We start from the raw sequence: 12,760 nt of genomic DNA, 5'->3' as shown, positions 1-12,760 counted from the left end.
AAAGTCTGCTTCCTGACACTAGCAATTGGTTGGTGAATGATACCATCATTGCCTGTGACTCTGAAATCACAAGATCATAGATTAATCTGCATATCTAAAGAGTCCAACCTGTACTCTGAGGTTAAAAATAAGATCATCAAAGCATACTGAAGTATGGATATAAACATTTCGAAATGATAAAGATCTGGCTGTACACATAACACGTTTCTTCAATTTTGTAAAATTTTATGTAGGTGGAAATTTTACTGCAGAAACAAACTCAAAGACTGAAATTACATGAATAGAATATGGTGTAGCAAAATTTAGAGCTGAGCAAATGTGACATATAGTTAACGAGATGCATGCTTTTTATTATGTCACATTTTAATTAAAAATGAATGGTAATCAGTTCACAATATTGACTTCAGTTGATCCTGCTTCTAAATGGTTAAAGCAAAAATAAGCTCTTGATCTGCTCTTCAGAAGATTAACTAGGGCCATGGTAGATCTTTTTCTCTTTCCCTTTTGGAAGAGAAAAGGGGAGGGTGTCCCCAGGTGACAGGGACTGGAGTCTTGTGGGCCCAGCACACTTCCCTGTTGGGAAGAGGAAGGAGGAAGTATTTGCTTACGTTTTCCCCAGTGCCTGGAACCTAAGCTGCAGCTTCCCTAGAACATTGTTAATGATGAGAAGGATCTCATGGCAGAGGGATGGTGGCCACCATGCCTAAACCAGGAACCTGATGCCTTCCCTGTCTTAGATTGTGGAGTTTCCTACCAGAAAATCTGAAAAGAAAGGATTTATGGGAAGCAGTAAATGCAGAAGTAAAAGACAATTTTTTTTAAGCAGATATTCATTTTTAATTATTTAATTATTTATTTATTTATTTTTGGCTGTGTTGGGTCTTCGTTTCTGTGCGAGGGCTTTCTCCAGTTGCGGCGAGCGGGGGCCACTCTTCATCGCGGTGCGCGGGCCTCTCACTACCGCGGCCTCTCTTGTTGCGGAGCACAGGCTCCAGACGCGCAGGCTCAGTAGTTGTGGCTCACGGGCCTAGTCGCTCCGCGGCATGTGGGATCTTCCCAGACCAGGGCTGGAACCCGTGTCCTCTGCATCAACAGGCAGACTCTCAACCACTGCGCCACCAGGGAAGCCCAGACAATTTTAATAAACCATAAAAATGGTTAAGTTGGTGCTGGGTTGGAAAGAGTGGCTTCTGTGTTCTTTAAGCTTTTCTGTACTATTTGAATTTTCTAGCCAAGTGTGCCTATGTCTATTATTTATTTTTTATGTCACCAGGGATTTTCTGACTAGTGAGACCACAGACTACATTTTTTTTCATTGTTATTTTCTATCAAAAAACAATGCAATACATACCATTTTTAAAAAGGAAACAAAGAAGAATTTCTAATCATGCATCAATAAAAAACAAAAGAGCACAAACATACATATATATTTTAACATATTGAGCAGATCAATATGTTAAAATATATAAATGTTTGCATAGTGACCTGAAATAAATAGATTATTTAGTCATAGACCTTTTCATATGCATTCTATAATAAGTCTTCTGAGAGATGAACTTTAATCTTTCCATCCAGAACTTTGGAGTATCTGAGATTTTGCCCTATTTGCAAGAAGTTAAGCTGCCGTTTTCCATGGATGCAGGTAGAAGACAGAAGCTTATGGGTCAGAAACAAAGGACTCTATTACTTACTTGGTTACTCATAAACCACTGCAGCCGCATGGGCATCCGAATATTTGCCTTGGTTCTCCTTGACCCTGAGTCACACAGGGGCTGTGTGGATAGGCCCAGAGGGATGCCTGCACACACAGTGGGTTATAATACAAGAGTTCAGGGCATCAGAATCTTTTGGGAGGGAAGCATGCTTGCCCTTACCTCTGGAAGAAGACATTATCTTGCAAGGCTGTTTTCTATATAAATATCCTTGGAAAGATAGCTGAGAATAAAGGGCTGTCTGTGCTTCTGTTTGTAAGATGTGCAGAAATGTGAGAAACCCATGGAGAATTGTCTTACCTCTGCTCTGACTAACACACAGCCTTTTACTTTTCTTAGGAAATGGCAATTATATGTTGCAAAGGACTTATTTCACATTTACTTAAACTTAGTTTTCAAATATATATTTCTTTGTCCTATTCTAAGATTAACTTCTCTTGTGTAAGAGTTAATTTTGAAATTACAGTGTGAACCGTATGACCCTAATCATTTTGGTTTAACAGTATTGCTAACTCAAATTTAAAATGCTGAGAAAAAAGCATCTCTATTTTGTCACTAAAACTACCAAAACAGCTTTAAATACACAATTAGTTTAAAAACAGCTGTTTGATCTTGACATATTTTTTTAAAGAGCTTTTTCATATGGACCATTTTTAAAGTCTTTATTGAACTTGTTACAATATTGCTTCTGTTTTATGTTTTGCTTTTCTGGCCCTGAGGCATGTGGGATCTTAGCTCCCTGACCAGGGATCAAGCCTGCACCCCCTTCATTGGAAGGCAAAGTCTTAATCACTGGACCACCAGGGAAGTCCCAATCTTGACATATTTTTAAACATATTTGGCTAAATCCTATTTAAGTTAACACTTCCTCTGAAATCGAAATTGTGACAAACACTGTAAGAGAGCTATTTTTTGCATAAATGAGAGCAAAATCTTGTGGTAGTAAGTATGTTTCCCTTACAAACACAGTGTAGGATAAATCTAAATATTCTGATTTGAGAAGAAAATTTTGAATGGAGGAATTTTTCATTCCACTGTTGCAGGATTGTCTACTTTTCCCTAATATTAAAATGGACAGTTAGCCTCTTGAAAGAGGTTAAAAATCCATACGGAATGTCTCAGAAGGGTTTAGTTGTTCAGTGGCTTTCACTCTTCCTCACAAATTATTTAAAAATGGAATTTTTGTTCAAGATGTGTACCATTAGCGTGAAATGTATTTTCCAGTTTTATTGAGACGTCATTGACACATGACACTGTGTAAGTTTAAAGTGTACAACATAATGATCTGATGTATGTATATATTGTGAAATGATTACCACAATAAGTTTAGTTAACAAACATCACTTCACATTGTTACACATTCTTTTTCTTGTGATGACAAGTGTGAAGTTTGATGCTTACCTGGTTCTCTTCTTTTGGACTTTGGCAAATCTAAGAATTAATCCTACCACACATAGCCTATACTAGTCTACCCAAATCTAACAGTTTGTACAGACATTAACACATTTATTTGTTTGTATGTTTTATTGAGCGCAAGATAATAATCTCATTCTCAGAAGCAATGAAATCACCGAAAGAGCCAAATCTTGAGAAAGCCTCGTAGAGTTGCCCTGTTACTAGATAAAGCGCTTGGAATATATAAGTATGTTGTGTCACGCGTCTTCCTGTGACCTGTGATTGTTACTTGAAAGTGTGGAAATGCAGAACAGATCTCCTGTTATTATGAAAGGCCCATCTGTGACAGGTGGAAAGGAGGACGCTATGTTAAGAGCTTGTTCTGTGCAGTTCTCATGGAGGTGACTTGTGTCCTATAGGGAATGTCTCCAGGCTGCATTCCACTCTGGGTTCTTTGCCTCTGGCAGTTCTCCGTGATCACTCCTGTATTGGGGTCCCCCACGCCACTCCCAGGCTCCATGATTCACTGGAAGGACTCATAGGAATCAGCCTAGCGTTATATTCACAGCTGTGATTTATTACAGCAGAAGGACACAAAGTACAGTCAACAAAGGAAAAGGCAAGTGGACCAAAGTCTGGAGGAAACCAGAGGCAAGCTCCCTCGAGTCCTCTGCCAGTGGAACCACACAGGACACGCTTAAGTCCTCCAGCCATGAGGACAACATGTGTGAAATGTTGCCAACCAGGGGAGCTTAGCCTCAGCCTAGGAGCCCAGGCTTTTATGGGGGATGGTCATGTAGGCACCCTCTCCCTGGTACATATCAAAATCCCAGATTCCAGAAGGAAAGCAAGTGTTCAGCACCAACCACATTGTTTGCATAAACATCTTAGGCAGCAGTGAGCCACTCTTATCAATTCTGGGAGTGGTGAAAGCCCTCCCAAAATTCAGGTGCCTAGACACCAGCAAGCCTTTCTCAGGATGGTGACTCAGGCCTGCGGATGTTATCACTGTTATCTCTTTTGGTTCTGATTTTTTTTCTTCCTTTCCTTCAGTCTTTCTTACCTTCAATCTTATATTCTATTATTTTAATAAGATGATCTGATTTAACACCCTTAGTTTCTTACATGAAAATACCAGCATGGTCCTGCGCTAAGGTGGACAGAACACACCAAGTCCTTCTGAAGCTCTGGAGGCTCTGCTCCCGAGGAGGGCACGACCAAGGCCCTTCATTCATTACCTAAGAAATGCTCATTCCCTAGTAAGGCGCTTAATCTGTCACATTTCAAAAATAAGTGATGCCACATTTCAAAAATAAGGACTCAGGGTAATTTCCCTGAGTCCTTAAGAGTGGTGACTCATAGAGGACACCCCTGAACTGGCCCTCTCTATAGGAGAAAACAAGGAGCCTGCGCTAGAAAGAATGGAAAGGCCTAGAAATGACCAATTGGCCCTGAAAATTGAGTCAGTGAACAAGTGTCTGTTAGGCACGGACGGTGTGGAATGTGGTTAAGGATGGTCTGAGTTAGCTAGGAGGTACCATCGTGGTCCTTCTCAGACACATACTCTTCCAGGAATTCAACTGGCAGACACAATTAAACTTGAAAACTTCCTGAATTTCAACAATGCCACCGAGTGCCTTCTGCTTGCCAGAACTAGACTGGTCAGTGATGATCTGAGGAGAAACTTAAACTACTTTGAAAATAAGGCAGACTTAGAGAGTGGTAGCGAACATGGCACCCACCTAGCATACAAACCTGTGAGACCCTGAGGGTCATGAGTATAACGGATTGTGGCTGAGCCGTAAGGGACTCACCGATCCAAGTCATTCAGCAAGGCCACCACAGGCCAATCCAGAAGCTAAGAGTATTATTTTCCTCGGGCTGCAGTAACAAAATGCCACATTCAGACGGTTAAACAACAGAAATTTATTTTCTCACAGTTCTGGTAGCTAGAAGTCCCAGATCGAGGTGTTGGCAGGGTTGGTTTCTTCTGAGGCCTCTCTCCCTGGCTGACAAATGACTGTCTTCTTGCTGTGTCCTCACATGGTCTTTCCTCCGTGTGCACACTTCCCTGGTGTTTCTCTGTGTCCAGATTTCCTCTTCTAGTAAGGACACCAGTCAGATTGGATTAGGACCCACCCTAATGGCCTCCTTTTACCTTAATCACCTCTTTAAAGACCCTTTCTCCAAATACAGTCACATTCTGAGGTACTGGGGGTTAGGGCTTCAACATAACAGTAGGTTAAAGGAATTCCCTACCATTTGAAGTAGTTTAATGTTGAACTAAACACATATTGGTATCACTTTAAGTCAATGGAACTTCTTAATGAGAAATCTTCCTAAATTTTGTACAAATGACCCAATTTGCATATTACTATTTTCAACATATACAGGAGGCCACTGGGTTAGTGCTATTCTCCCAGTAGTCCTAAAACAGTCTAGACTCACAGTTAAATACTTTAATTCCTTTAATTTCATTAATTTATTTAATTCCTTGAAGCTGCTAATAGAATATGCCCACTACCCAGCACTCCTTTGAGGCATTCCTTAATAACACTAACCATACTTCATTTTCTTCTTTTGTGTTACTCTTGAAGTTTAGAAGCCAATTCATTTGTCAGAACTAAATTTGTGCCATGTATCAAATAACATACTTTTATTTGCAGTGTTCTAGTATTGTTTTCAACAGCCATATATTGATTTTGAGACAGGCTGGGACCTGGGACCCTTTGCTGGGACCTGGGGCCCTTTGCTGCAGTGTTGCAGTGCTTGCACCTCGACACACCGCTCCTCGAGCAACAAAATAACAAAGAAACTGTATGGGACTAAAAATAACGACGTGCTCGCCCAGTTGGGGCAAATTCTGGACAAAAGATACAAAGAGACCAAAAAACCCAACTGCCACTTTTGAAGATCCCAGAGCAAAAGCAGGGTACTGCACGTGCCCCCTGCACACACCACCACCTAAGCGGTGGGCAAACCACCTAAGCCACCCTTCTGGCCCGACCCCTGGACACACCCCTGCCCTCACGCCATATAACAGGGGTCCCCAACCCCCAGGCCGCAGCCTGGTAGGAATCAGGCTGCACAGCAGGAGGTGAGTGGCAGGGGAGCGAGTAAAGCTTCACCTCCTGCTCCCCATCGCTCACATTACTGCCTGAAACATCCCCCCACCCCACCCCCTGCCGGTCCGTGGAAAAATGGTCTTCCATGAAACCGGTCCCTGGTGCCAAAAAGGTTTGGGGACCACTGCCATATAAGCAGCAAGCTCGCCCCCGCTTAGGGAGCACGCAAGCAAAGGAAACTGTTGTTTGTTCTCGCTTCCCCCTGCTGCAGCAGGGGCCCCAATAAAGCCTTGCCTGAATTTCTTGTCTGGCCTTTGATCAATTTTTATTGTTTAAGGACGCCAAGAACCCTGGTCGGTAACAATTTCAAAATATGGTCTTGATGTCATTGGAAGTAATTTTTTTCTGACTTTTTCTCTGTTTTCAACATCTTTGCCAGCAAAAGATATGTTCCCAGATGTCTTCTAAAATGTTTTCTTCCTGATCATTTAGAAAGATTGGGAAAGAAAGAGTATTGAGAAACTTGAGCTGTACTTTTGCTGCACAGGAAGGGTGAGCTGTGTTCCATCCTAGATTAATAATATTTCAAGCAGGAGGGAAAAAAAAAAAAGTAAAAGCCTATATCTTTAGCCATGTGTTTGAAAAAGACTTGATTTCAACAATGTTTCTATCATGCTTACGTTGCAGCTGTCTAAACAATACAGATAACAAAAGCATGTCAATTAAAAGCAGCATTTAGGACCCAGTTTCACAGATCTGCATTGGCCCTGGGTTTCGGATGATTTCAGGGCCAGGCGCTGGGAGTTCCTGTGTGGTGTAGTTGTGCTCAGCCATGGGGCAGGTGGGTTCCCTCTTGCTGTAGGAGAAGGTGGTGGGACACACGGAGATGGTTATCTCTCTCTGCTTTTGACTCTACTGACTTGCTTCCACCAAGAGGCCATAAACCCAAACTGGAAATACTGATTAAGTGCATACTTTTTCCAACACATTGACCACAACTTGAGATTTTCATGGCGGAATACATTACATAAATGTCTGGAAAGCAAATATTTTAAGTGCACTTTAGGTAGATGTTTGCTTACTTTAATCAAGCAGAAGGAGAGATTATTCTTTTACCTTCTGGAACGTGTTGAGGTAACCATATCTACAGAAGGGAAAACTTTAGAGTTCACCTGGTACAAAGCACCCGCATCCGGATAAACGAAGGTTGTTCCCGAGTCCAAGCTTGCTGTGCTTGCCGCACGACAGGCCAGTAAATCAGACATGACGCATTGAGGGAAAGAATACGACTTTATTCGGAAAGCCAGCAGACCGAGAAGACGGCGGACTAAAGTCTCAAAATAACCAGCTTATCGGGGTTTGGATGCCAGTTTGTTTTATAGCACAGAGATGGGGAGGAGATGAGGAGGTAAAGTAAAAGGGCCATAAGTTTTGCGAATATCCCCTGGAATGGCCAGCCTCAGGGAGGGGATGTGTTAATTTCTTCTTAATTGCAGCCATCCACAGGTGGACAGCATCCGTATGTTTCCCTGAACAAAGGCACTTTGGTTTAACATTCAGGCAGAGGGGCAGGGTTCCCCGAGGCAGGCCATTATGTACAGACAGTATCCTTTTAGTGAACAAAAGCAGCGGAAGGCAAAGGTTAAAGTAAAAGAAACAGATTCAACATGTAGTCAGATTTGGTTCTTCCCTGTTACAAGGTCTCAAAGAGTGAGTGACTCCCTCCAGGTCACATATTTGGCATCACAAACTGTATTACTGAATTTTTAGTTCACTTGATAAAACTAAAGTGAAAGGATACTTTCCTCAAGTTTATTCATGTATCAATGTCGTAGTATTTTGCAGTTCAAGAAAATATTAAAAATAATTAACAAGACCATTTGCTTTAAAGCAATTTAGTACAACTTTTTCACTGTCTCATTATAGGAAGTAATTTTAGTATACTTTTTCATGGTTTGTGAACCTCTGGAAATAACAGGAACAGAGTATTATTATTTTTAACAATAATACATATTATTGTTCCCACATTACTCATGAAGAAGCTTAGAGTTGGGAAGATAAAATGTTTTGTCTAAGATCTTCACGGTCCAGCAATTAAAAAGGCCAGAATTAGAACATGGGGATTTCTGTGTGCCCTTTTAATCCCAACAACATCCTACCCCTTACCTCAGAGGTGGTAAAATACTCTTAACAGTGTGCTTGAATTATGAATCCCTGATTTCCTAGTGACAGAGAGTAGAGACAATCTTCATTAATTTTTAATGCATTGAGACCTATTGCTATAAGCAGTGCCTCTCACATTTTGAAGTAAAGAATTGATGTAAAAGTCTTTCTTAAGTCACAAATACTTCAAACTTAAACTGATAAATGCATTATAGGCATCTTGAAGGTCATTCAATACAGCATTGTGATGACTCAACATTACACCAGAAACCATGGCCTCATACCGATCCTTTCTCATGATTGTTTAGATGCCACTGATGTGATTGCTAAACAAGCTAAATGAGGACTTGGCAGCTTTTCAGAAGCATCATCAATTTCTAAATAAATTATTTTGGAAATACATTTATAGCATGTGAGTGGACCACAAGCCACAGACTCTAGTCACTTTCGCATGTAGCTAAAAAACATGCTTGTAGAAACTGAAAACTTTATCAAACAATATTTGTTCTTGATAGTGGATAAAATGTTCGATTGTGATGTCCTTAAGCTATTGACTATTGAGTCTACATCAAACTGAAGTGGTTCTGGTGATCAATAGTGCGAAGAGTTTTGTTGCTTTGTTTTTTTAATTCTGTAATAGCTAACAGAGGAATGCTATAAAGGAAATGGTTAGATTGTAAGCCTATAAAATTCCTTACACTAACTCATCAAAATTCCAGGATAGAAGAGTCTTGTTCCTACTTTACACATGAAAATGCTGACTTCCCCAAGGTCACAGAGGTAACAAGATGGAGAAGGATTTTGTGGAAGCTGGTTGCCACAGGTTAGCTCTGCATAGGACTGCCTAGTCCACTGTTGAAACTCTGAACCTAGAGTAGGGCTGCTGAGGAAGCATTGGTGGCTCTTCGCTTCCATGGAGGACTTTTCTTCCTATTCCTACGAGCTTCATTATTTCACTTGTTAGAACAAAGCAAGAGTGGGCCTTTGTTCCCGACATTCTATGCTCAGCCTGTACATTTATGTCTGTTCTAGAAACACCAAAGCAAAATTATATAATCCAAATAATAGATAATGCCACATTTTTAAAAGATAAACATTAGCTTAGTAAAAAATATGAGATTATTTCAGTAATAAGCCCCAAATGTCTGAGTGGCATGCTAGTAGAGATCCCTTCTACTCCAAACTCATTTCATTTAAATTTCTGTATCTTTAAAAAAATGTATCATTTATTTATATTCAAAGGAACTATTGATAGTTCTGTATAGGACAAAAATAATGTAATTTCTTGAAATTAGAATTAATTAAGATAATCATATAGGTATACATATATGTATACATAGGTACATACATTTCAAATATTTGATTGTGATTAAAATCACATATAATGAATGTTTTGTGTGCAGATCTCAGAAGTTGTAGAGTGTGTTCTTCATCTCCTCTATTCATATACTATTAACATCGATTATTCTCACCTGAAATATTTCTTGAAGCGTACTCTGTCTCAAAAAAAAATGAGTATTCTGTCTTAAATATCATTAAAACAAAAAGAGAAACTCCTTTTGCTGTAGGGCATTGTCATCACACCAAGCTGAGGTACAGTTTTCAGAGTTTGTATTCAATAAACAAAATACTTCAGAAAGAAGTAATATTATATAAGGAAAATAAAACAATTTAAGTAGCATTCCTAGGAAATAATTTCATTATGTAGTTCATGCTGAGGTTTACAAGTTTTGTCAGCTACTAAAATAAATATCAATTTTACTTCTTACCTTGAATTATAACCTTAGAATTGCAGCAAATGTAAGAGGCAATGTTCCTCTCCTGACTGTTTATCTGGAGGTCTTGGACATTGAACCTGAGATTAAATGTAAAGACGGGATGCAGAGTCTGACAGATGAGGTCTCTCTACCAAATGCACCAGTAATAACCAAAACACCAGCCACAGCCACAAGCAGGGCATCCGCCACTCCTGGAGCATTTACCTCCAGGTGGGCAGTGGGTGGGTTACATTTCAGACATTATCTCACTTAATTCGTACTCAAATCTTTAAAGCAGGTTTTACCAAACTGGTTTTGTAGACGAGGGAACTGTGACTTGCAGCAGATATTACCAGCTTAAGGCCACGCCTTAGGCAGCGGTGGAGCTGGGAAAACGCTGCTTCTACCCACATCAGCCTGGGGTCCAGTGTAAAGACAGGGAGTGGACATTCTTGAGTTCTTCTTTGGAGCATAGAGGCAGTGAAAAGAGCTTGCTTACTTGATATTGGCACAACGGTTGTTAACACTTGAAAGAAAAGATGATGTAGGTCAAAGATTTCACTTTCATTGAACAAGAGAAATGATTGAGTGCCTCCATGGTGGTGTTTCATTCATTAACCAAGAAGTTTGTTCTAACATGTGAAAAAATGAAGCTCGTAGGAACAGGAAGAAAAGTCCTGCATGGAAGCGAAGAGCCACCAGTGCTTCCTCAGCAGCCCTACTCTAGGTTCAGAGTTTCAACAGTGGACTAGGCCGTCCCATACAGAGCTAACCTGTGGCAACCAGCTTCCACAAAATCCTTCTCCATCTTGTTACCTCTGTGACCTTGGGGAAGTCAGCATTTTCATGTGTAAAGTAGGAACAAGACTCTCTATCCTGGAATTTTGATGAGTCAGTGCAAGGAATTTTATAGGCTTATAATCTAACCATTTTCTTTATAACGTCTGGGACACGCGCTCTCATTACATTTGAGTTTTCTGGGTTTTTTTAGTTGCATCTATTTATACCAAGGAAATCTCCCTGGTGGTCATGATTCACAAACTTGATTACTGGCTTTGTTTGGTCTGGTTGTTAAACCTGGCTCAGCATTTCACAAAGCTAAATAACTAGGCAAGCACCATTTCTTGTAGAACTAAAGAGTCTTGCTCCTGGGCTGTGTAATTGTATCTGGCTGTTTGTATTAACTGCATGGCAGGTAGGTGGGTTTGTCCCCCTAGTGCAAGTGAGCATGAGAAAGCATCGACCCCTTTTGTTCCCTAATTTTATTACTATTAAATGGAGAACTATCATGTGAACACCTTTGACTTCTGGATAATAAAAATTTGTGAAATCAAAGAGTGCAGAACTTGAAGGTGACCCATCCCAAAATATACTACATTTTATGTTTTCACTGTGGGTTCCAAAAAATTGGTGAAATTTAGATAGTTTTTACATTTGACAGTAGATTTCAGAAGAGACCCATACCTGAGAGCCCTTACTCTGTTTTCAGAGCTTAAACTGGTCCGGTCTTGGATGGGGCAACGTTTTCTGTTAAGATGCTATATGTACAACAACATCATGCATTCTTTGTTTTCCCTTCTTGCTGATATTTACATTAAAAAGAACACCATGAAAAAGAAGTCACACTCCGTATAACAAGTTTCTTTGCTCTCATGCTGACCCCTTCTAGCATGAAGCCAAATGACTGCGGCTAAGAAAGCACACCTCTGTCTTGTAGCAGGTGGCATTGATATGTTTCTCTAAACGCTGATGACTTGGGGCAGCCTGACAACACACAATGAACACAGGGATTGAAATCCGAAGCCCCAGGATCTTGTCCTGGCCATGCTGGATAATAGCTGTCCTGCCTCCACAGAATCTTTTCATTTTCTCAGGCTTGAGTTTTGCATTTATAAGTTACAGGTTTTGAACTAGAACACTGATCAGGTTCCCCCCTAGATCTCAAATTTTTGGATCTAGGATTCTTATCGCAAAGCCTGCAGGTTACCATTGTGCTTGATTGTCCTGAATGTGAGGTTGCTTGTGAGTGTCTTGATTGCTTGGAGGTTAGGAAATGATTTAGGGGATGAGTAACTTTCTAAAAGCAAGCCTTCAAAAGTAGCAGGTTTATAGCTGGTTTAATTTTGCCATTGAAACTTAAACTACCCTGCAAATAAGGAAAATTTAGATGATGGTCACTAATCCAGGCATTGAAGAGAGGTTGTCACATCCCTCTTAAATGTTAGCAGAGTTTCTCGAAAGCAAGTATCCATTTGCATATTAACAAAATGAAGCACTGATCGCTCATTAGCATGTGAAGTGACAACAGGAAGAAGATATTCTGCAGACACATTGACGCCTTCTCCATTTTCTCCCAGGGTTTCCCAGGAAACACAAATGCAGACAGCGTGGTGCACTACAGACTCCAGCCTCCCTTCGAAGCCAGATTCCTGCGCTTCCTCCCCTTAACCTGGAATCCCAAGGGCAGGATTGGGATGAGGATTGAAGTGTATGGATGTGCATACAGTAAGTGGTGTTTATTCCCCGATGGAAATCGATGACGGAGTGATGTGTTCTAAACACCAAATTGAAAACTGAACTTGACTTCTTCAACCTTTTAAATACCTGTGCATGTAGAACTGGGTTTATGGAAAGTCTTGATAATATTATAGTTATTTTAAGGTTGAAT

The 12,760-nt window shown here is 40.4% G+C and overlaps 1 protein-coding gene across 12 annotated transcripts in view; it reads left to right on the top strand.

The window, feature by feature from the left end:
• The window catches only part of LOC309633719 (contactin-associated protein-like 3), a 257,758-nt gene that overhangs the window by 143,555 nt on the left and 101,443 nt on the right, over nucleotides 1-12,760 (top strand). For all 12 annotated transcript variants that reach the window (XM_082402932.1, XM_082402942.1, XM_082402940.1 and 9 more), the window contains one exon: nucleotides 12,450-12,597. In XM_082402932.1, the coding sequence (XP_082259058.1) occupies nucleotides 12,450-12,597 (148 nt within the window). The remainder of the gene's footprint in view (nucleotides 1-12,449; nucleotides 12,598-12,760) is intronic.

Source organism: Balaenoptera borealis (genome assembly GCF_965194805.1).
Source record: "Balaenoptera borealis genome assembly, chromosome: 8".
Classification (NCBI taxonomy): domain Eukaryota; kingdom Metazoa; phylum Chordata; class Mammalia; order Artiodactyla; family Balaenopteridae; genus Balaenoptera; species Balaenoptera borealis.
This window is presented reverse-complemented; position numbering and strand designations above follow the sequence as displayed.